The sequence below is a fragment of the Alosa sapidissima genome, chromosome 24 (genome assembly GCF_018492685.1).
Source record: "Alosa sapidissima isolate fAloSap1 chromosome 24, fAloSap1.pri, whole genome shotgun sequence".
Lineage (NCBI taxonomy): Eukaryota > Metazoa > Chordata > Actinopteri > Clupeiformes > Clupeidae > Alosa > Alosa sapidissima.
In genome coordinates, this window is record NC_055980.1 from 12990031 (window position 1) to 13016834 (window position 26804).

Below are 26804 nucleotides of genomic sequence, written 5' to 3' on the forward strand. Positions count from 1 at the left end.
GCGTTTATTGAACTATTGGGAAATGTTATCCGAAGTTTGTGTTAAACTATGCACTGCATTGAATGGTGGCGGCACCTGTGAAAACAAACAACAAATTAATCCAGTCTATTATTAGTCGTATCAAAACAATATGGCACTTACGATAAGATAAGATAAGATAAGATATGATAAGACTTTATTGATCCCACAGCTGGGAAATTTACTTGTCACAACAGCCCAGTAGTATTTAAACTAGATGTACCGCATAGCGGTACAAAATATGACCGCCGCTCAGTCCTGTACATCCATTCCGCGAAAATAAATCACACTTCAATTTGTCTCCATCCCCCACTCTTGAAACTTTTGTGTATGCTTGTTTGGCATGCCTGAGTGTGTGTGTGCGGCTGCACAGAAAGTAGCCTACTGGTGCTGAAAAGGTGAATAGATTGTAGAATAGCCAAAGAAGATGTAGCATTGTTATAAAACCTTTAAAATCTCTAAACAATCACAAGTAGGGCAGTTCATCACAGTTCATCCATTGCAACTGGATTGATGAAAGGTCACTTACACCTGTAGGCTACATTGTATTTGGGAAAAGCAAAAGGTATCAGCATAATGTTATTTATTTATTTATTTATTTTTTATGTATTTATAAACAAAAACATCTCTGTCAGTTCCATGCCGTTTTCAACAGCTATCAAAAACAAAGGCCATTTTTGGATGGATGGATTTTTTGTGAATGTTTCTTCTTCTACATAAGATTTTAGTCATCTTTAGTTCATGTAATACTTTATTGTCAATGCACAAATTAAGTAACAGTAGTCTGAAACGTTATTGTTAATGCACAAATTAAGTAACAGTAGTCTGAAACGAAATGCTGTTTTACATCTAACCAGTAGTGCAAATAACTGACATGTCCAAATGGGCCTTGATGAAATGCGTCGCTAGACTGTTCATACACATTTTAACGGGCCAAAGTTGAAGAGCTTTTGTCCGTTATTGTTCGTGCAAATATAGGCTGATTCATGTTCCCCCTTGCATTGTGTAACTGAGGTCCATGGCTAGTCTGGCTTTCATCAGACCAAGCTCAATCTTTTAAGAAATCAAAAAATAAATAGCGGGCAGATCAGGCTGGGTTCACCCATATTGGTGAATATACCCCGATATTGTTTAATTTTCCGATTGAGATATAAACGCTCTGGCTATTCTAAATGCAAAAATGTATCAGGGAGTTGACAAAACGGTAACTAACAAACTAGATCCTAATAGAAAGCTGTTAGCTTCCCTAAGCTACAGGTAGGATTATAAGGTAGGCCTATTGACAACATAAATTGTCAATAGGCTATGCTGGCGACACAAATAAAATATCCTTTGGAAACCAATGGCTTACGCCTTACAGTATCAAGCGGACTTACATATCGTGGCGAAAAGTTGTAATAACATTCACGCAGCTCCATGAGTCAAGGAAAGCGCGAATGAAGTAGCCACTTCTAAATGGGACCCACTACACAGTAGCTTAAGGTGTTTTGCTAAAGCAGCCATAATGAAATGAAGGTGTCATTGTTTGGATACTTCACACACACGTGCTTTTTAATTTCACAGACTACAACTACCAAGCTGTAATCAAAGAACATCGATTCCCCTCTCACACCCTGCACGCACTTAAAACAAAATAAACAGGCGTCTCAGTCTCATGCATGTATAGGCAAAACTGTATCAGACCGGTGTAACGTTGGTAAATCTTCCATTGCACAGAATGATTTTGTAGCACGTGCAATAAATGACAGTCGAAAGATACAAACAGTGCTGCTATACATTTGTTTGGTATAACCGCATTTATAGTTTTCTACAAATGCAATCAATCAAATGGGCCTCCATCACTCAACCAACGCTAACGGTAACATTACCTAGGTCCTTATTGATATTACAAGATTAACGTACCTGCAGTAAAAACCAAGCATGTCCGATAAACATCCTCACTTCATCCTCACTTACACTTCATGTGAACATCGTCCTGTCCTTATTAGATGTTCGCTGCGGTAAATTATAGTCCTTGTAGGAAGTGTCCATTATTTTTTCAACACACTTTTAACTTTCAAAAAAATTACATCTCACTGCAACGATGCGCCATCTAGTGGACAAACGACTACTTCTCGCCAATACTGAAAATGCAGCCATGATGATGATGATGAATATTTATTTTGGCTTTCTTTTAATCCTACTGATTTTCATTTTTTACCGGGGGGGGGCAAATCACAAATGAGTGATTATGAGCCAGGTTGATGTGGGCCCTTGAGACCAACATACCATAAAAGATTCACAGAGAACTGTGTCTGCCCTACCCTCCTTTCGGGGGGTCCAGTCCAGCAGGGGGGCTGCAGATGAAAACGAAAAATGACGGTTCCATGCTATCCATGTGGGGGTACATGCCCACCAAGTTTTGTGTACCCCGGTCTTTCAGTGTCCCGGGAATCCTTGCTGGTGTACGTCACTAAATGTACACATAAATTATTTTATTGTAAGGCCCCCCATGAACGAAAGTACACAAAACTTGGCATGCATTCAGAGGGTGTCATAATGATCCTACACTTTTAATTTCGTGCAGTTTTGTCCTTGTCAGCCAGAGATATTGAGATGAAAACACCAAATTTTTTGCTTTTTAATTTTTAACTAGGTGGCGCTATACATGAAATAAGTGGTAATGGGATGGGTTGACATGCCCCCTTAAGACCAACATACATAAAAAAGGTGGACCTCCTAGGCCCTACGGTTCTCGAGATATTCACAGAAAACTGTCTCCGGCCACCTACAGGCCAGTTGGTGTATAGTAACATAAATTAATTTATTGTGTGGCCCCCCATGAACGGAATTCCACGAAACTTGGCGTGCATACAGAGGGTGTCATAATGATCCTACACTTCCAATTTCGTGCAGTTTTGACTATGTTAGGTCACAGATACCTTCAATTACAACACCTCATTTTTACTTTTTTGTGTTTAACTAGGTGGCGCTATACATGAAATGAGTGGTTATGGAATGGGTTGACATGGCCCCTTGAGATCAACATACAAAAAAAAAATGGTCCTCCTAAACCCTACGGTTTTCGAGATATTCACAGAAAACTGTGTCTGCCCTACCCTCCTTTCGGGGGGTCCAGTCCAGCGGGGGGGCTACAGATCAAAACGAAAAACGATGGTTCCATGCTATCCATGTGGGGTTACATGCCCACCAAGTTTCGTGTACCCCGGTCTTTCAGTGTCCCGGGACTCATTGACGGAAATTTGGGCATGCGAAAAAGAAAAAAAAAAAAAAAAAAAATCTGACTAAACCTATATGACCGCCGCTTCGCTGCGCGGCGGTCATAATAAGAGAGTAAGAAAGTTGTATACAGTTTGCCCAGCATACAAGCACACCTAAAAAACAAAAATCACACAGTGATTGCAACACACCTTAGGGTTTCACCAATACTTTGAGGCAGAGTGAACCAATATATATGGTGAATAAAAAAGCTTCACAACACATGTACAGTGGAAAATGCACATATTAATAAAGTTCAGACACTACATGACAACACATTAACATTACAGATTTTCATGACAGTGGTGTTATACTGTACATTCTGATGGCAGATAGAATAAAACACCTGTGAAAGCGCTCCTTCTTACATGATGGGTGTAGTAGACTGTTACTAAAAGAACTGCTTTGTGCAGCCACTGTCCCATGGAGAGGAATTGGCCATGATGGATGCCAATTTGTCCAACATCCTCCTCTCCCCAACCACCTCAACAGGCTCTAGTTGGCAGCCCAGGACAGAGCCGGCCCTTTTCACCAGCTTATTTATTCTCTTCCTGTCCCTCTCAGAAAACCCACTACGCCAGCAGACATGGCATAAAAAATAGCTAACTGTGACTGTGTCATAAAAAGTCCTTAATAATGACCTGCACACACCAAAAGACCTCAGTCTTCTTAGCTAGTGGAGACGACTTTATGTGACAATGTCTTCTGTTGGCTTATACTGATAAATAACACATTCACATTTGAGAGCTACCATGTTTAAGAACATTTTCCAAAAGTAATGAAACAACTTAATACGTTATGGTATATTCCAATTTATAAATCTCTTTTGATGAATGCTCCTGAAGAAGTTCTTCTGTTTTTGCAGGAGAAAGAGGCGTTAGCAATGGCATCACTCCAAGGTAAATTTCCCAGCAATTCTCTAAACCACTTCCTGCATGTGTATTTGATCAAACTGTGTGTGGAGGTTTATCCATTTGTTTCAGTGTGTGTGTGTGTGTATACTAATAATAATACGTTATGGCTTAAGCATACCTGGGTAAAGACTTTACCTGCCTTTCAAATTAGGGTCCAATGTCTGTCTGTTATGTGTGGGAATTACCTGCACTGCTGTTGAAAAGGTTGTAATTACATGCAGAAATATAACACTGCATGTAACTAGATGTACCGCATAGCGGTACAAAATATGACCGCCGCTCAGTCCTGTACATCCATTCCGCGAAAATAAATCACACTTCAATTTGTCTCCATCTTTTACTCCATCCCCCACTCTTGAAACTTTAGTGTATGCTTGTTTGGCATGCCTGAGTGTGTGTGTGCGGCTGCACAGAAAGTAGCCTACTTGTGCTGAAAAGGTGAATAGATTGTAGAATAGCCAAAGAAGATGTAGCATTGTTATAAAACCTTTAAAATCTCTAAACAATCACAAGTAGGGCAGGTCATCACAGTTCATCCATTGCAACTGGATTGATGAAAGGTCACTTACACCTGTAGGCTACATTGTATTTGGGAAAAGCAAAAGGTATCAGCATAATGTTATTTATTTATTTATTTATTTTTTATGTATTTATAAACAAAAACATCTCTGTCAGTTCCATGCCGTTTTCAACAGCTATCAAAAACAAAGGTCATTTTTGGATGGATGGATTTTTTGTGAATATTTCTTCTTCTACATAAGATTTTAGTCATCTTTAGTTCATGTAATACTTTATTGTCAATGCACAAATTAAGTAGTAGTCTGAAACGTTATTGTTAATGCACAAATTAAGTAACAGTAGTCTGAAACGAAATGCTGTTTTACATATAACCAGTGGTGCAAATAACTGACATGTCCAAATGGGCCTTGATGAAATGCGTCGCTAGACTGTTCATACACATTTTAACGGGCCAAAGTTGAAGAGCTTTTGTCCGTTATTGTTCGTGCAAATATAGGCTGATTCATGTTCCCTTGCATTGTGTAACTGAGGTCCATGGCTAGTCTGGCTTTCATCAGACCAAGCTCAATCTTTTAAGAAATCAAAAAATAAATAGCGGGCAGAACAGGCTGGGTTCACCCAGCCTAGTCCATAGGCACCCGATATTGTTTAATTTTCAGATTGAGATATACACGCTCTGGCTATTCTAAATGCAAAAATGCATTAGGGAGTTATGACAAAACTGTAACTAACAAACTAGATCCTAATAGAAAGCTGTTAGCTTCCCTAAGCTACAGGTAGGATTATAAGGTAGGCCTATTTACAACATAAATTGTCAATAGGCTATGCTGGCGACACAAATAAAATCTCCTTTGGAAACCAATGGCTTACGACTTACAGTATCAAGCGGACTTAAACTGCCATATCGTGGCGAAAAGTTGTAATAACATTCACGCAGTTCCATGAGTCAAGGAAAGCGCGAATGAAGTAGCCACTTCTAAATGGGACCCACTACACAGTAGCTTAAGGTGTGTTGCTAAAGCAGCCATAATGAAATGAAGGTGTCATTGTTTGGATACTTCACACACACGTGCTTTTTAATTTCACAGACTACAACTACCAAGCTGGAATCAAAGCACATCGATTCCCCTCTCACACCCTGCACGCACTTAAAACAAAATAAACAGGCGTCTCAGTCTCACGCATGTATAGGCAAAACTGTATCAGACCGGTGTAACGTTGGTAAATCTTCCATTGCACAGAATGATTTTGTAGCACGTGCAATAAATGACAGTCGAAAGATACAAACAGTGCTGCTATCAATTTGCTTGGTATAACCGCATTTATAGTTTTCTACAAATGCAATCAATCAAATGGGCCTCCATCACTCAACCAACGCTAACGGTAACATTACCTAGGTCCTTATTGATATTACAAGATTAACGTACCTGCAGTAAAAACCAAGCATGTCCGATAAACATCCTCACTTCATCCTCACTTACACTTCATGTGAACATCGTCCTGTCCTTATTAGATGTTCGCTGCGGTAAATTATAGTCCTTGTAGGAAGTGTCCATTATTTTTTCAACACACTTTTAACTTTCAAAAAAATTACATCTCACTGCAACGATGCGCCATCTAGTGGACAAACGACTACTTATCGCCAATACTGAAAATGCAGCCATGATGATGATGATGAATATTTTGGCTTTCTTTTGATCCTATTGAATTTGTAATTATGTATCGGCCGTTCTAATACCGATAGTATGTGGGTGCCTGTGTGTGTGCATGTTTATATGTGTGCACCGCCATTTACAGGCCAATGAGTGTACAGTCACTAAATGTACACATAACCTAATTTTTTTAGCCCCCCCCATGGATGAAATTCTACGAAACTTGGCATACCCCCAGACCCCCAGAGAATGCCAGGTCAATCATACACATAAAATTTGGTGCAGTTCTGAACATCTTAACTGAAGATAGGGGCGATTAAAGCAGAATAATATTGCATTTTCATTTTTGACCGGGGCGGGGGGGAGGGGGGCAAATCACAAATGAGTGATTATGAGCCAGGTTGATGTGGGCCCTTGAGACCAACATACCATAAAAGATTCACAGAGAACTGTGTCTGTCCTACCCTCCTTTTGGGGGGTCCAGTCCAGCAGGGGGGCTGCAGATGAAAACGAAAAATGACGGTTCCATGCTATCCATGTGGGGGTACATGCCCACCAAGTTTTGTGTACCCCGGTCTTTCAGTGTCCCGGGAATCCTTGTTGGTGTACGTTACTAAATGTACACATAAATTATTTTATTGTAAGGCCCCCCATGAACGAAAGTACACAAAACTTGGCATGCATTCAGAGGGTGTCATAATGATCCTACACTTTTAATTTCGTGCAGTTTTGACCTTGTCAGCCAGAGATATTGAGATGAAAACACCTAATTTTTTGCTTTTTAATTTTTAACTAGGTGGCGCTATACATGAAATAAGTGGTAATGGGATGGGTTGACATGCCCCCTTAAGACCAACATACAAAAAAAAGGTGGACCTCCTAGGCCCTACGGTTCTCGAGATATTCACAGAAAACTGTCTCCGGCCACCTACAGGCCAGTTGGTGTATAGTAACATAAATTAATTTATTGTGTGGCCCCCCATGAACGGAATTCCACAAAACTTGGCGTGCATACAGAGGGTGTCATAATGATCCTACACTTTCAATTTCGTGCAGTTTTGACTATGTTAGGTCACAGATACCTTCAATTACACCACCTCATTTTTACTTTTTTGTGTTTAACTAGGTGGCGCTATACATGAAATGAGTGGTTATGGAATGGGTTGACATGGCCCCTTGAGATCAACATACAAAAAAAAAATGGTCCTCCTAAACCCTACGGTTTTCGAGATATTCACAGAAAACTGTGTCTGCCCTACCCTCCTTTCGGGGGGTCCAATTCAGCGGGGGGGCTACAGATCAAAACGAAAAACGATGGTTCCATGCTATCCATGTGGGGTTACATGTCCACCAAGTTTCGTGTACCCCGGTCTTTCAGTGTCCCGGGAATCATTGACGGAAATTTGGGCATGCGAAAAAGAAAAAAAAAAAAAAAAAAAAAAAAAAAAATCTGACTAAACCTATATGACCGCCGCTTCGCTGCGCGGCGGTCATAATTACCAGAGGATCAAAGTAAGGTCAGGGGGGTGTTTGCTCAAAAAAGGTTGAGAACCACTGCTATAGAGTGTTTTGTAAATTTATCAAAAATACATTGAAGATTTTTAGTATAACAAAGCCTACCACCAGATGATTCACTTGAGCCAGTTCAATGCTGCTTAGATCATTCACACGTATGTTAGAGTAAATGGCACTGCTTAATTAGTTCCCAGCTTTATTCTCATAACATTCTGACTTTATTCTCGTAAAATGGCCATAAAGTCCAAATACGTGTACATTCCTTGATTAACTAGATGAAAAAAAAAAAAAAAAAAAAAAAAAAAATCTGACTAAACCTATATGACCGCCGCTTCGCTGCGCGGCGGTCATAATTACACCGTAATCAATGTGACAGTATTTCCCTCCTTTACTGAGCAAAGATTTTGTGTGAGAGGAATCGAAGGCCTGGCCCATATACAGTAGACACCAGTCTCAAATATAAGCAGGTTGAGTTTCGCGATAAAGCAAATAAAAACCTGAGCTATCAATCAAGTTTTTACAGTATATAGATTTGATGAAGAGTAATTGGTGTCACTTATCTCTCTTTAATCTAAACAAACTCCTCAATTTTCAATTCCTTCCTAATGTTTTTTTTTTAATGCAAACTTTCTCCTACATTCTCCCCCTGCCCCCTTCAGTTCCCCCTGATGTTACTCAGGTAAATGTGAAAACCCGCTCTGAGACTCACCTAGAGCTGGAGTGGAACAATGCTGACAACAAGAAGTACAATTACACACTGAAAAAAGGCAATGAACCAGAGGTGGACATCACTGGATCAGACCATGGGACCAAAGTGACACACACAGTCTCATCTCTCTCTGCTGGAACAAAATACTCTTTCACTCTCTTCACTGTGTTTGAAGGAGTGAGAAGCACAGGACACAACTTCTCAGCAGTAACAGGCAGGTTCCCACATGTTCACTTCACTTGAAATACATTGGGGTCTATGATCTATGCAATACATTAGGGTCATCACCACACAAAAATAAAGCAGATGTTCAAATGATGTAGACCTATTTATTGTTTTCTTTATTTTCTGCCAAGGGCTTTTATTTCTAATTATTGAAGAAAACCTTTTGGAGATTTTGCTATTAGTTTGTGTTTCTGATCACTTCTAGTCATCTGAATTTTCTCCTCCATTTTCAATTTCTCAATATTTATGTTGTTTGTATCGTACTTCTGATCACACCCAAAAATATACAGTGCAACTGGAAAGTTTTCAGACTCTTTCAAATTTTCCACATTTTGTTATGTTTCAAAGACTCTTAAAATGGATTCAATTATTTGTTTCTTATCAAACTACACACAATAGAGTGTTATGTAAATGTATCAAAAATACATTGAAGATTTTTAGTTGTATACAACTTCTTAAAGCCCACCACCAGATCATTCACTTGAGCCAGTTCAATGCTGCTTAGATCACACACACATATGTTAGAGTAGATGCCACTGCTTAATTAGTTCCCAGCCGTTCAATTTATGGAACAGTTCCCCCCCTCTACCACCTCCCCCAAGTCATTTTAATGCATCATGTTGTTGTGTAGCATAGTCATCTTATACACCATTTGAAAGCTTGGACCATTTGAAAGCTTGGGAATCAATATATGACAACATATGTCATGTAAAATATGTGTAGTACTTTACATGATCAAATTTATCTCATTATGTCAATTAAAAATGTCTGATGCCCAAAATGGCCAATGTTGGTGCTTCCCTACCCTCTACCCTTGTGTATATCCTTAGGGAGAAGTAGATGTAGCATATTGGGTCTTGAAATGTCCACAAGAATCCATAGATTGGAATATCCATTTTGTTTCATCCAATATATCAGTTGTGTAGATACTATAGTCCATCTTATACACACCAATTGAACCAACATAAAATTGCGAAAATAGATATTTGTGTGTAATTATTCACTATTTTTTGTAATAATTCCATATCACAGCCCCTGACAATCCAAATGCAAGCATGAAACTTCAGAGTGTTACCTTTCATTTGAGACCAAGATTATTTGATTGTCAGCATGCATTTTGGGCAACCAAAAGACCTATGGGGAGTTTCCGTAGGGCATTTTACAAAACGCATGAGCATATCCTTGCAAATAGTGCTCTAAAATGCTCATATTTTCATTCTATATTGATCTACTTTTACACACAGCTCCACAAGACCTGGTGCTAAGGGCTCAGTTGTGTTTCAAAGTCATATCAAGTGGTTAAGTAGGGGGCAGCCGTGGCCTACTGGTTAGCGCTTCGGACTTATTACCGGAGGGTTGCCGGTTCAAACTCCGACCAGTAGGAACGCCTGAAGTGCCATTCAGCAAGGCACCTAACCCCTCACTGCTCCCCGAGCGCCGCTGTAGCAGGCAGCTCACTGCGTCGGGATTAGTGTGTGCTTCACCTCACTGTGTGTTCACTGTGTGCCTAGTGTGTTTCACTAATTCACGGATTGGGATAAATGCAGAGACCAAATTTCCCTCACGGGATCAAAAAAGTATATATACTTATATACTTATATAACTGAGACATTGACATTCTGTAGAAAATATTACAGATTCACGCCCCCCAGGTATTGATTCGAATGGCATTATACATGTGGATGAGTCTGAGAATGTTTTCTGCAGGGTAACATACAATACTACTACCATAGATCAAGCTGTGTCATGCAATAGCATGACTTATGCTTATAGTTCTATTCCAACGTTGATTTCTACCCAACGTATAGTAAAAAGAAAAGACAAATTTAAAACTAGAAACCTAACAAATATTCTTTCCATACCTCAGCATATTCCTCAAAAGCCAGAGGCATTTTCAGCTAACATGGGTTTACTAAATATAGGTGCACTTACTACCAAAACCTTTGCAATCAATGATTTTATTAGTGAAAAAAAATTGGATTTTCTGTTTCTTGTTGAAACCTGGCTGACTTCAGACAGCGAAGCTGTTCTTGTTGAGACTTGTCCCCCAAATTATAATTTCTTCCACTCAATTAGACAAGGCAAACGAGGTGGTGGAATTGCCTCCATTCTCTCAAACAAATATAGTTGCACACGAGTCAACTTTGGCGAATTCGCTTCCTTTGAGTATATTGCCCTCACTCTGAAGGCTGACCCAGCTGTACTTCTATTAACCTTATACCGCCCTCCTAAACTATGGACTGGCTTTCTCGACCAGTTTTCTGAACTTATGTCGCTCATCATCACTAGCTATGATCGGATAATTGTAAATGGCGACTTCAATATTCATGTCAATAAGACAACTGATGCTAAAGCCAGTAAGTTCCTTAATGTGTTGGACAGTTTAGAGCTAAAGCAGCATGTTACAGGACCCACCCACAACCTTGGCAACACCCTCGATCTAGTCATATCCAGAGGGATAGAAGTCACAGACTTATCAGTAAATGATATAAATATGTCTGATCATCATTGTGTATCTTTTAATATTGTACTACATACTCCAAAAATTCATCCCGAAATTGCAATCAAATCGCGACTCTTGGACATTAGAGCAGAACAGCAGTTCATAGCTCTTATAGACTCCATAAATTTAGATATTTTACATCATCCCATTGATCAAATGGTAGAGGCTCTCAATCGTGAATTAGGCGCTCTGCTTGACAGAGTGGCACCCTTAAAGACTAAAAAAAGGCTCTGTAGCAAACTGACACCTTGGATGAACGAAAATATCCATGATCTAAAAAGATCATGTAGGAAAGCTGAGAGAACATGGAGAAAAACTAAGTTACAGGTTCACCGTGCCATTCTAAAAGAAAAAATTGCAAATTATAATAGAGCTATTCGGAATGAGAGGAGGAACCACTTCTCTAAGGTAATTGCTGAAAACAGTGGAAACTCTAGGGTGTTGTTCTCTACCATTGATAGGCTATTGCATCAAACACCTTTTGATACACTCAGTCAGGCATCCTCTCTAAGATGCGAAGAATTTGCAGACTTCTTCAAAAACAAAGTCATTTCTATAAGGGAGGCTATTGGTAACACAAGTAATATGTTTGATAGTACACCCAAAAACAGCCCCCCAAAATTAAGGTCCTTTAGCACTATTACTCAATCTGAGCTTGGTAAAATTATAACTCAAACCGGCTCCTCAACATGTGTTTTAGATCCAATCCCTACTACATTCCTCAAAAAAGTATATGATGGCTTAGCTCCCTTTTTTCTCAAGGTAATAAATACCTCATTAGAAACAGGTATATTTCCAACTGCTTTTAAAACCGCTGTTGTGAAACCTTTACTTAAAAAGTCAAATCTTGACCATACCAATCTGAGCAACTACAGGCCTATATCAAATCTATCGTTTTTGAGCAAAGTACTTGAAAAAGTTGTTTGTAATCAGTTAAATACCTTCCTCAACGAAAACAGTATCCTTGAAAAATTCCAATCAGGTTTTAGATCAAATCACAGCACAGAAACGGCTCTAGTAAAAATAGTCAATGATCTCAGACTAGCTACCGACTCAAACAAAGTCTCAATCCTTATTCTTCTGGATTTGAGTGCGGCATTTGACACCATTGATCATAGCATCCTAATTCACCGCCTTGCGAAGTGGGTGGGTCTCTCTGATAATGCTCTAAACTGGTTTCAAACCTACATTACTGGCAGAGATTTTTATATCAGTCTAGGAGATCATGTATCTGAAAAACATGACTTGCCTTTTGGTGTGGCCCAGGGGAGCTGCCTTGGTCCCCTGCTATTTTCTCTATATATGCTTCCATTGGGAAACGTCATAAGTCAACATAATGTAAACTTCCACAGCTACGCAGATGATACCCAATTGTATCTTTCTGTTGAGCCAACTAACCCAGATGGCCTTTGCTCCCTCACTGCATGCCTAACCTCCATTAATCAGTGGATGAGCAAAAACTTTTTGAAACTAAATGATGACAAAACAGAGGTACTTCTGGTTGGACCAAAACTAAAGCGAGATATTATTCTTAGTAATCTGGGGAACTTGGCACACCAGGTCAAACCAAAAGTAACAAGCCTCGGTGTCATCTTAGATGCAGAGTTAAGTTTTAAGCCCCATATCAGTAAAGTTACTCAGACAGCCTATTTCCACTTGAGAAACATTGCCAAAGTGCGGCCCTTTTTAACTCAACAAGATGCAGAAAAACTAATTCACGCCTTTATCACTAGCAGGTTAGACTACTGCAATGCACTTTTCACTGGTCTTCCCAAAAAACATCTAAAGAAATTGGCACTCATACAGAACTCTGCGGCTAGACTTTTAACTAAGACTAAGAAGAGAGAACACATCACCCCTGTGTTGGCTGAACTGCACTGGCTCCCTATTTCCTATAGAATTGATTTTAAGGTTATGTTAATTACTTACAAAGCTCTGAATGGCATAGCACCTTCATATATCTCTGAGCTTTTAATATCTTATCAACCACAAAGGAAACTTAGATCATCCAATTCTAATCTTTTAATCGTACCCAAAGTGCTCCACAAACAAAGTGGAGAAGCTGCGTTTATCCATTATGCCCCCAAACTATGGAACACCCTGCCTCTGTACATCAAGCAGGCGAGTTCAGTAAATATTTTTAAAAAAGATCTGAAAACATACCTGTACAGGAAAGCTTTTAGTTAACTCATCTTATCCTGTAGACTACATTTTCAGATTATTCTACATCTGCTACTATTGGAGGGCGCAGCCAGCCAGAAGCAGATGGGCTCCCCCTATTAAGTCAGGTTCTGCTCAAGGTTTCTTCCTGGAATATGGGAGTTTTTCCTTGCCACAGTTGCCATATGGCGTGCTTGTGGGGGGTAAGAGGGTTAAGGCTGCCAGTCTTATGACGTCATTTTCTATATTTTTGATATGTTGCTGAGCATATCATAAACAGCAAAGAAAAGTGATTGATAATGACTGACTGACTACTATTGTGTTACATGCTTCAAATGTAAAGCACTTTGAGCTGCATTCTGTGTATGAAAGGTGCTATACAAATAAAGCTTTATTATTATTATTATTATTATTATAAGTGACATACAATGTGGTCAGTTCAGAGATGCTTGTTTTTCAGCAGAAAGAAAAAACAATATTATTCTAGCCTGTGTAACTCTGTCACACAGTGATTCTGATTGTTTCTGATTGAACTCCTCCACTTTATATTCCCCCCCCCCACCCTTCTTAGTTCCCTATGCTGTTACTCAGGCAAATGTGACAACCCGCTCTGAGACTCACCTAGAGCTGGAGTGGACCAAAGTCAACAATGACGATAACTACAATTACACACTGAGAGACAGCAATAGAGTAGAGACAAACATCACTGGATCAGATGCAGGGACCACAGTGAAACACACATTCTCATCTCTCTCTGCTGGAACAAAATACTCTTTCACTCTCTTCACTGTGTTTGAAGGAGTGAGAAGCACAGGACACAACTTCTCAGCAGTAACAGGTATGTTCCCTTATGTTAACTTCCAATGAAATAGATGAGGGACATCACAACACAAAAACTGATTATTGATCACTTTCTCTTTCTGTCATCTGAATTTTCTCCTCCATTTTCAATTCCACAATGTTTGTGTTGTATATGTGTCCCAAATTCCATCCTGCAATTTAAAGCAAAACTCTCTCTTTTGTTGTGACCATCAAACATTTGTGTTGATATCTGTTGCCCCTTTCAGCTCCCTCTAATGTTCCTTTGGTAAATGTGGCAACGCGCTCCGAGACTCATCTAGAGCTGGAGTGGAACAAAGTCAACAACAACAGGAACTACAATTACATACTAAGAGACAGCAATGGAGCAGAGACCAGCATCCCTGGATCAGATGCAGGGACCACAGTGAAACACACACTCTCATCTCTCTCTGCTGGAACAAAATACTCTTTCACTCTCTTCACTGTGTTTGAAGGAGTGAAAAGCACAGGACACAACTTCTCAGCAGTAACAGGTATGTTCCCTTATGTTAACTTCCAATGAAATAGATGAGGGACATCACAACACAGAAACAAAGCAGGTGTTCAAATTATGTAGCATACTTGATTTTTCCATTTTATTTTCAGTATCATTCTTCCAAATTAAAGTTTTATTTCAAATTATTGAAGTAAACTAATTATTTAGGATAAGAACAGTTTGTATTATTGATCACTTTCTGTCATTTGAATTTTCTCCTCCATTTTCAATTCCTCAATATTTATGTTGTATATGTGTCCCAAATTCCATCCTGCAGTTTAAAGCAAAACTCTCTCTTTTGTTGTGACCATCAAACATTTGTGTTGATATCTGTTGCCCCTTTCAGCTCCCTCTAATGTTCCTTTGGTAAATGTGGCAACGCGCTCCGAGACTCATCTAGAGCTGGAGTGGAACAAAGTGAACAACAACAGGAACTACAATTACATACTAAGAGACAGCAATGGAGCAGAGACCAGCATCCCTGGATCAGATGCAGGGACCACAGTGAAACACACACTCTCATCTCTCTCTGCTGGAACAAAATACTCTTTCACTCTCTTCACTGTGTTTGAAGGAGTGAAAAGCACAGGACACAACTTCTCAGCAGTAACAGGTATGTTCCCTTATGTTAACTTCCAATGAAATAGATGAGGGACATCACAACACAGAAACAAAGCAGGTGTTCAAATTATGTAGCATACTTGATTTTTCCATTTTATTTTCAGTATCATTCTTCCAAATTAAAGTTTTATTTCAAATTATTGAAGTAAACTAATTATTTAGGATAAGAACAGTTTGTATTATTGATCACTTTCTGTCATTTGAATTTTCTCCTCCATTTTCAATTCCTCAATATTTATGTTGTATATGTGTCCCAAATTCCATCCTGCAGTTTAAAGCAAAACTCTCTCTTTTGTTGTGACCATCAAACATTTGTGTTGATATCTGTTGCCCCTTTCAGCTCCCTCTAATGTTCCTTTGGTAAATGTGGCAACGCGCTCCGAGACTCATCTAGAGCTGGAGTGGAACAAAGTGAACAACAACAGGAACTACAATTACATACTAAGAGACAGCAATGGAGCAGAGACCAGCATCCCTGGATCAGATGCAGGGACCACAGTGAAACACACACTCTCATCTCTCTCTGCTGGAACAAAATACTCTTTCACTCTCTTCACTGTGTTTGAAGGAGTGAAAAGCACAGGACACAACTTCTCAGCAGTAACAGGTATGTTCCCTTATGTTAACTTCCAATGAAATAGATGAGGGACATCACAACACAGAAACAAAGCAGGTGTTCAAATTATGTAGCATACTTGATTTTTCCATTTTATTTTCAGTATCATTCTTCCAAATTAAAGTTTTATTTCAAATTATTGAAGTAAACTAATTATTTAGGATAAGAACAGTTTGTATTATTGATCACTTTCTGTCATTTGAATTTTCTCCTCCATTTTCAATTCCTCAATATTTATGTTGTTTTTGTCCCAAATTCCCTCCGCATTTTGCAGTTTAAAGTAAAACTCTTTCTAGTTGTGACCATCAAACATTTGTGTTGATATCTGTTGCCCCTTTCAGCTCCCTCTAATGTTCGTTTGGTAAATGTGGTCAACCACTCTGAGACTCACCTAGAGCTGGAGTGGAACAAAGTCAACAACAACAGGAACTACAATTACATACTAAGAGACAACAATGGAGCAGAGACCAGCATCCCTGGATCAGATGCAGGGACCACAGTGAAACACACACTCTCATCTCTCTCTGCTGGAACAAAATACTCTTTCACTCTCTTCACTGTGTTTGAAGGAGTGAGAAGCACAGGACACAACTTCTCAGCAGTAACAGGTATGTTCCCTTATGTTAACTTCCAATGAAATAGATGAGGGACATCACAACACAGAAACAAAGCAGGTGTTCAAATTATGTAGCACACTTGATTTTTCCATTTTATTTTCAGTGTCATTCTTCCAAATTAAAGTTTTATTTCAAATTATTGAAGTAAACTAATTATTTAGGATAAGAACAGTTTGTATTATTGATCACTTTCTGTCATTTGAATTTTCTCCTCCATTTTCAATTCCTCAATATTTATGTTGTTTTTGTCCCAAATTCCCTCCGCATTTTGCAGTTTAAAGCAAAACTCTCTCTAGTTGTGACCATCAAACATTTGTGTTGATATCTGTTGCCCCTTTCAGCTCCCTCTAATGTTCGTTTGGTAAATGTGGTCAACCACTCTGAGACTCATCTAGAGCTGGAGTGGAACAAAATCAACAACAACAGGAACTACAATTACATACTAAGAGACAGCAATGGAGCAGAGACCAGCATCCCTGGATCAGATGCAGGGACCACAGTGAAACACACACTCTCATCTCTCTCTGCTGGAACAAAATACTCTTTCACTCTCTTCACTGTGTTTGAAGGAGTGAGAAGCACAGGACACAACTTCTCAGCAGTAACAGGTATGTTCCCTTATGTTAACTTCCAATGAAATAGATGAGGGACATCACAACACAGAAACAAAGCAGGTGTTCAAATTATGTAGCATACTTGATTTTTCCATTTTATTTTCAGTATCATTCTTCCAAATTAAAGTTTTATTTCAAATTATTGAAGTAAACTAATTATTTAGGATAAGAACAGTTTGTATTATTGATCACTTTCTGTCATTTGAATTTTCTCCTCCATTTTCAATTCCTCAATATTTATGTTGTTTTTGTCCCAAATTCCCTCCGCATTTTGCAGTTTAAAGCAAAAGTCTCTCTAGTTGTGACCATCAAACATTTGTGTTGATATCTGTTGCCCCTTTCAGCTCCCTCTAATGTTCATTTGGTAAATGTGGTCAACCACTCTGAGACTCACCTAGAGCTGGAGTGGAACAAAGTCTACAACAACAGGAACTACAATTACATACTAAGAGACAGCAATGGAGCAGAGACCAGTATCCCTGGATCAGATGCAGGGACCACAGTGAAACACACACTCTCATCTCTCTCTGCTGGAACAAAATACTCTTTCACTCTCTTCACTGTGTTTGAAGGAGTGAGAAGCACAGGACACAACTTCTCAGCAGTAACAGGTATGTTCCCTTATGTTAACTTCCAATGAAATAGATGAGGGACATCACAACACAAAAACTGATTATTGATCACTTTCTCTTTCTGTCATCTGAATTTTCTCCTCCATTTTCAATTCCACAATGTTTGTGTTGTATATGTGTCCCAAATTCCATCCTGCAGTTTAAAGCAAAACTCTCTCTTTTGTTGTGACCATCAAACATTTGTGTTGATATCTGTTGCCCCTTTCAGCTCCCTCTAATGTTCCTTTGGTAAATGTGGCAACGCGCTCCGAGACTCATCTAGAGCTGGAGTGGAACAAAGTGAACAACAACAGGAACTACAATTACATACTAAGAGACAGCAATGGAGCAGAGACCAGCATCCCTGGATCAGATGCAGGGACCACAGTGAAACACACACTCTCATCTCTCTCTGCTGGAACAAAATACTCTTTCACTCTCTTCACTGTGTTTGAAGGAGTGAGAAGCATGGGACACAACTTCTCAGCAGTAACAGGTATGTTCCCTTATGTTAACTTCCAATGAAATAGATGAGGGACATCACAACACAGAAACAAAGCAGGTGTTCAAATTATGTAGCACACTTGATTTTTCCATTTTATTTTCAGTGTCATTCTTCCAAATTAAAGTTTTATTTCAAATTATTGAAGTAAACTAATTATTTAGGATAAGAACAGTTTGTATTATTGATCACTTTCTGTCATTTGAATTTTCTCCTCCATTTTCAATTCCTCAATATTTATGTTGTTTTTGTCCCAAATTCCCTCCGCATTTTGCAGTTTAAAGCAAAACTCTCTCTAGTTGTGACCATCAAACATTTGTGTTGATATCTGTTGCCCCTTTCAGCTCCCTCTAATGTTCGTTTGGTAAATGTGGTCAACCACTCTGAGACTCATCTAGAGCTGGAGTGGAACAAAGTCAACAACAACAGGAACTACAATTACATACTAAGAGACAGCAATGGAGCAGAGACCAGCATCCCTGGATCAGATGGGACCACAGTGAAACACACACTCTCATCTCTCTCTGCTGGAACAAAATACTCTTTCACTCTCTTCACTGTGTTTGAAGGAGTGAGAAGCACAGGACACAACTTCTCAGCAGTAACAGGTATGTTCCCTTATGTTAACTTCCAATGAAATAGATGAGGGACATCACAACACAGAAACAAAGCAGGTGTTCAAATTATGTAGCATACTTGATTTTTCCATTTTATTTTCAGTAGGCTATCATTCTTCCAAATTAAAGTTTTATTTCAAATTATTGAAGTAAACTAATTATTTAGGATAAGAACAGTTTGTATTATTGATCACTTTCTGTCATTTGAATTTTCTCCTCCATTTTCAATTCCTCAATATTTATGTTGTTTTTGTCCCAAATTCCCTCCGCATTTTGCAGTTTAAAGCAAAACTCTCTCTAGTTGTGACCATCAAACATTTGTGTTGATATCTGTTGCCCCTTTCAGCTCCCTCTAATGTTCGTTTGGTAAATGTGGTCAACCACTCTGAGACTCATCTAGAGCTGGAGTGGAACAAAGTCAACAACAACAGGAACTACAATTACATACTAAGAGACAGCAATGGAGCAGAGACCAGCATCCCTGGATCAGATGCAGGGACCACAGTGAAACACACACTCTCATCTCTCTCTGCTGGAACAAAATACTCTTTCACTCTCTTCACTGTGTTTGTGGGAGTGAGCAGCACAGGATTTACCTTCTCAGCAGTAACAGGTTAGCCTGGCAAGCCAGACCCACATCAAGAAGTTGGGTCTGGGAACACACCATTGGCAGGGCTCAATCCGAGGGGCGGGATAAACGGTTGAATTACAAATTCCCTCTGCAAGCAATAGGATAGCGCTATAGTTATGACTTCAGTGCCGTTCTTTGTTCTATTCTCAAAGAAAAGCTTAACTCCAATTCTTTAAGAGTTGCGACAAAAGCCGATTCGAAAGACCGCTGTTCGGCGGCAGCAGCAGCAGCGGTCTTCTTTGTTTTCAAGGAGAAGGGAATTCACACGGAACTGTCGCAACTCTTCAGTCATTATGTTAATCCCGCCCACCGACTCTACATGATGTGATTGGCCTGACCAGAGTTTGGTTTTTCCAGTTTGCAAGCCAATGGAGAGTTGCTAGATGACCCTGGCTGCAAATTCGATTTGCCGCCCCTAAGGTGCCGCTAGATTTCTAGGCTAGTAACAGGTATGTTCCCTCATGTTCGCTACCAATGAAATACATGAGGAACATCACAACACAAAAAACAAATAAGATGTTCATATTATGTAGGTTTTTTTAAGGAATTAAAGGCCTGGGCCCAGTTCTCCAAAAGCATCTTAAACCTAAGAGCATCGTAAATTCCCTCTTACGAACGTGTTAAGATTTGCCGACTGTTTCCCGAAACCATTGTAGCTTAAGAGCGTCGTGAAAACACTCGTAGATCTACGAGTGCTCCAGAGTTCTCGTTACCGGCTAAGAGCATCTTAACAGTACTTCTCACTGAGGTCACCAACAGGACATACAGAGGAATTACAACTTAGAATACATAATCCAACGTACGTTCCTATTCTTTATTGTGTTTACCTGTGATTAATCAGATTTTAGCGTGCAAATTAAATAGCATAGCCTACATTTAATGGTCATAATAATGTGATGAAAAGCGGACAAAAATGCAATCCAGTTATGAAACGAGACGTTGCCAGAATAGTTTGCCATTATCTTTGCTAAGTGAAGGCTATATTGTATTAGGCCTATGAGGTAAAAAGCAGAGAAAGCAACATGTGGTTTAGTCTGTACTGCATCAAAATCTAAGCCTACACATTTCCTCACTTTCTTACTCGACTTCTTTCTTATCTTCAAATGTGTTCTTAAGTGACACCTCGAAAAATTATTGCATGGTGCAACAATCTAATCTTAAATAATTACAATTATTTATGTCTGTGTGTGGTATATAACCTACTCGGGATGCTTAAATGCAGATGTCAAAGTGTTACTATTTTCGTATTGATGTGAATTAATGTGTAGATCCGAAGTTTAAACGGTAGGCTTATAGCTGTGACGTGCAGTCACCTGACATCACCGTCAAATTAGAGAATATTTCAGAACTATTAACGTGGACAGCTCCCCTTAAGAGCATCTTAAGAGCAGTGCATGCACGTTCACGCTACGAGCATATTCGAGAAACAGTCGGAAAAACCAAATGAACAAATAAGATAAATAAGATTAATCGTAGAAAACCCTCGTAAGAGTGTGTCTCCGTCGTTATCAGGAAACTGGGCCCTGGACCATATACTGTAAATGCCTGGCCAGTAGGTTGAGTTTGGGAATTGAAGCATTCAATCAAGTTTTGATAAGACTAGTTTGTGTTTGTGTTACACATCACTGTTTTTAATCTGAAAGAATTCATATTAATGTTGTTATTAGTCTGAAATTTCTCAGACATTTTGCAATCTTAATGCAATTATCTCTCTTGCTGTGACCATCAAATCATCAGAGTTTATCCCCCCCCCCCAGTTCCCTCTGATGTTACTCAGGTAAATGTGGTCAACCGCTCTGAGACTCACCTAGAGTTGGAATGGAACAAAGTCAACAACAACAATAATTATAATTTCATACTGAGAGATAGCAATGGAGCAGAGACCAACATCACTGGATCAGATGCAGGGACCACAGTAAAACACACAGTCTCATCTCTCTCTGCTGTGACAAAATACTCTTTCACTCTCTTCACTGTGTTTGAGGGAGTGAGTAGCACAGGACACAACTTCTCAGCAGTAACAGGTATGTTCCCTCATGTTCACTTCCTATAAAATACATTAGGGACATCACAACAAAGCAGACAACATCACAACAAAGCAGATCTTCATATTATGTGATGTGCTTGATTTTTTTTCTTTATTTTCAATGTCTTCCATCCAAGACTTTTATGTAAGGGATAATGTATTGTCCGCCGTTAATTATCAGTAAATAAGTCCCGACAGGGAGAACAGAACCCCGACGCGCAGCGGAGGGGTTTTGCTTCGACCTGAAGGGACTTATTTTCTAATAATTACCGGCGGACAATACATTATCCCGCTTATTACACGGCTACTTGTCAAAACGAGAAAAGAAACCTAACACAATGAATCTTTAAAAATGATTTTGCTACCGTTTCGTATCTTTCGCTGACAAAATAAATAGTTCGCTACACAGATAGAACTTGACCGTTTCAGGTGTTGCGTGGCAACGTCTTACTAGCTTACTTTCCCTTTCAATGAAATTCCATTGCAATAAGCGAACGGACGTCTTGCGGAGGGATATGAAAGACGTTAATCAATCCGTTGCCATTGACAGCGGTGATGTATAGAACGCCGGTCATTACTGGGAAAATAAGTCCCGACAGGGCGAACCGGACCCCGACGCACATGCAGCGGAGGGGTCTTGTTCCGCCCTGAAGGGACTTATTTTCACAGTAATGACCGGCGTTCTATACATTATCCCGCTTATTATACGGCTACTTGCCAAAACGAAATAATAAACTCCCCACGATATGACTTTAGCCTACATAACCTAGCCTATTTGTCATCGTGGCATTTGCTGAGAAACAAATAGTTCGCAACACACGCTGCTGAACTTGAATCAAACATTCTTTAGAACACAGCTGATCAACCGTCTGCTTTCACGTTTGAATGAAGTTCCAGTCCTTGCGTAGTGATATGAAAGACATTAATCAGAAGCACAAAACCCGTTGCCATTGACAGCGGTCATTAAATGCTTTGCCGGTGATTTATGTAGATTTAACATAGGCCCGAACGTTGGGAAGGCCCATTCATGTGAATGGAACGTTCTGCAGCACTCTGAAGAGCCGTGTAATAAATAGATTTAACATAGGCCCGAACGTTGGGAAGGCCCATTCATGTGAATGGAACTTTCTGCAGCACTCTGAAGAGCCGTGTAATAATTCAAATTATTACACGGCTCTTCACAATGCAAGTAGAACACTCCATTGTCTTGAATGGGATTTCCCAAAGTTCTAGTGGTCATTATTTTCGACTAGAGGATGTAATGTAATGTAGAGGAAATAATGATCGCTGTCAATGGCAACAGAGTTTGTGCTTCTAATTCAGGTCTTTCATATCACTCCGCATCTTCTGGAACTTGATTCAAAAGTGAAAAGCAGACGGTTCATCAGCTATGTTCTAAAGAATAATTGATTCAAGTTCAGCGTGTGTTGTTTGCGAATTATTCTACTGCTTGATTCGGTTTTCCATTGTGAAGGTTCTTTAGAACGTGCAATTACAAATCGTTTTTTTGCACGGCTATGAACCAGTTCAATTTTTTTGACCTTCTTAGGCCTACATATTTTGTATCAATTCACCCGAGTTCTTTAGAACGTTCAGTGAAAATTACCGTTAATTTGTAACATTGTATCAAGGAAAAACCTCGAATGTGCATTTATTTTCGGATAATTTAATGGAGTGTCTTCCATTATCCCTTACCTATTTGTTTCTCAGCAAAACCCATGATGAACGGTAACAAATAGGCTATAGCCTAGGCCAGGGGTTCCCAAACTTTTCCATGACAAGGCCCCCCAAAGACCACTAGGTTCTGGCTAAGGACCCCCGTGATGTGTTAATAAACCCATCGAGAATACTACGGCAAATGTAAAAATACATTAAGCTAATCCTAATAATTATTTTAGCCACAAACACTTCGCGATGGAGCATACAGTGTGTAAAAATTGTATTTGGGGCTCTCTTCTATATGAGAGCTATCACTTTACTATTATTCCCAGTCATTATCATGGAAAATATAATGTTCAGATATGCGACACATTATTATAATGGCATTGTATAACAACCCTCATAGTAATAGGTATATTTTAAAATTTTCAAATGTATTTATTTGTTGCTTTTATTTTTCCTTCCAACTTGCTGAGGCCCCTCTGGCACCCCCTCGCGGCCCCCCAGGGGGCCCCGGCCCCCACTTTGAAAACCACTGGCCTAGGCTATGTAGGCTAAATAGTCATATCAGGGGGAATTTATTGTTTCGTTTTGGCAAGTAGCCGTATAATAAGCGGGATAATGTATAGAACGCTGGTCATTATTGGGAAAACAAGTCCCTTCAGGGCGGAACAAGACCCCTCCGCTACGCGTTGGGGTCTGGTTCGCCCTGTCGGGACTTATTTTCCCAATAATGACTGGCGTTCTATACATTATCCCTTACTTATTAAAGTAAAGTCCTTATTGAGGATAAGAGCAGTTTGTGTCACTGATCACTTCCTGTCATCTTCCTGTCAATTTTCTCCTCCATTTTCAATTCCTTAATATTTATGTTGTATGTGTCCCAAATTCTACCCTGGAAATCCAGAGTTCTCGCGAGAGCACAATGGAATTGTCTCTGCGAGACACTCTGGCAAAGAGCAATGATGCACGTTACTTTTACCCCAACATTCCGGGAAACCAGCTAAACTGATGAAGACAGCGCTGCAACGTTGGAGGACAGTACACATTGGTCGTAGTGTTATCCGATTGCATCAAACTCCGAAATAATTCAGAGTAAAGTAAAATGCATGCTTGTTGCCACCCCTCGAGTTGGGCCATTACATTGTTCTTTGCCAGACCCTTAATCTTTCTAGATTATCAGGGTCTGGATTTTCCAGGCTACCCAAATTCCATCCTGCAGTTTAAAGCAAAACTCTCTCTTGTTGTGACCATCAAACATTTGTGTTGATATCTGTTGCCCCCTTCAGCTCCTTCTAATGTTCCTTTGGTAAATGTGGTCACCCGCTCTGAGACTCACCTAGAGATGGAATGGACCAAAGTCAACAACGACAATAATTATAATTACTTACTGAGAGAGAGCAGTGGAGCAGAGACCAGCATCCCTAGATCAGATGCAGGGACCACAGTGAAACACAAAGTTGCATCTCTCTCTGCTGGAACAAACTACTCTTTCACTCTCTTCACTGTGTTTGAGGGAGTGAGAAGCACAGGATACACCTTCACAGCAGTAACAGGTATGTTCCCTCATGTTCACTTCCTGGGAAGTTTCACAATCAGGGTGTGTGCTTGACATTGACACAAGCAACAATATTCCTTGGACCAATTTGATATACTTCTGGAAAATCACCCAAAACTTAACCATCATAGTTTTCCGTCAAACTCTGTCCACTCCAGCACATTAGAATTCGCAATACGAATTCCACATAGGCTACTGTATATGTTGCCACATGTTCTTTTTCTTACATTATATAGATTGTGATACCATAAGGAACATTATTCCACTGCTTGGTTGAATTTCCCATTGTCCTACGTAATTTAGAACGACCATTAACCGTAGGCTATGTTATCAGCACACCTATGAAGTAGATCCATTTTTTTGGCCGTATCACACTTGTTAATTCGCCGAACTCGTTGTGAAGTTTAAATGAACTGTCACGTTGCATCCGAGCTGTAAAATGCAGACGTTCAGAACATTGCAACATGGTAGCATATGACGGAGGTGGCTTTTAGCTAGATGGATGACAGCAGGCTAAGTAAAATAGCGATGTTTCAAAGCTAAAGTTCATCAGAATCTTGGGATACGCCCGCTTGACAACGGGAGAGATAGAACTAACGACTGGCCTTTGGCCGTAGCAACCATCCATTTAGAACTAGTAATGGCAGTTTGTCCTGTGAGTTGAGTAATTAGTTGATATGTGTGTCGGAAGAAATTAGTTCTACAAACAAGACAGTTTTAGCGATTAAAACGTTTAAATTGTAATAGGAAATTAACACAACGCAAGTGGCAACAGTGAAATAAGCGGGATAATGGACTCCACGGTGGTCTGTTCACAGAAGTTAATGCTACGAGGTTTAAACGGCCGTTTTACAACCTCGACCGTGCATTAACTTCTGTGAACAGACCACCGTGTTGTCCATTATCCCTTACATAATAAACCATACAAAGAGTTTGCACCAATATTTAACCTCTTACTAATGGCAAGAAATTGCCTTCGTTTCTATTGTCCACTCCAACACATTTCAAGTGTAGTGTTTAGGGTTATGGTAACCGTACATTTTCAGGATGAACTTATGTTGTTTAATGCTATCATGCAGTTAACAAGCATATTTTACCAGTTGGTGCTATATACAAAGCCTGGCTACACCTACCTTTCTCCTTTCAGGGAGATACTATCTGAAACACCATACTGTAGTTCAGTTTCCCTCAGACAAAAAAATGTCATGCCAATCAGCGATGAGAGGGGATGGTGAAATCGAAACTGACTGTGGTAAAGCAATGCCTGTAAGGCTGCAAACATTACAAATCGTAGTTTGGGAAATGCAGAAATCTATTTACAGTAAAGGTAGGCTCACATAAAGTACATTGTTTTCTGACTGCCGATTAATAGTTAATAAAGTTTAGGCGAATCTCTGATCAATGTGATTGGTTAGGGTGGACTAAAGATTTCAAAGTTGATATGTCTACGCCCTTCACCATGCTAGTGACTATTCACTTGTGAATGAGTTTGGCTTACCAGGCAAGCTATTCTTTCACACAAACATATGGGCATTTGTGGATATTTGTGGGTGGTAATAGCCTGGCTAACGTCAGACCTCATCTCATTGAGATGGGGTCTGGGAACTAGACATTGATTTTCTCGTATTTGAAACGTGGTTTATGAATGCCCAGAGCCGTTAATTGGGCGCTACGAATGTCTATCAAATGCGTCTGTACGTAGCTCATAACGGCTTCGGTGTGTCGTCATCGTCTTGCTGCCCTCCCTCTGTTCTGTGATTGGTTCCTTCGTTGAGGTGAAAACGAAGTCCATAGAATCCAGGCTGCCTAGCAGCGTGAATAAGCGCGCGTAAGGCAGCATAGGTAAAACCCAGGCTAGGGTGGTAACAGATATGCCATGTGGTTGGAGGTGCAAACAAACGCAATATCGCCATTGAGATCACA

General features: G+C 39.7%; 1 protein-coding gene across 1 annotated transcript in view; it reads left to right on the forward strand.

The window, feature by feature from the left end:
- The window catches only part of LOC121700720, a 96562-nt gene that overhangs the window by 43680 nt on the left and 26078 nt on the right, over positions 1-26804 (forward strand). Inside the window, exons 45-46 of the mRNA XM_042083922.1 lie at positions 21396-21662; positions 24613-24879. Of these exons, the coding sequence (XP_041939856.1) occupies positions 21396-21662; positions 24613-24879 (534 nt within the window). The remainder of the gene's footprint in view (positions 1-21395; positions 21663-24612; positions 24880-26804) is intronic.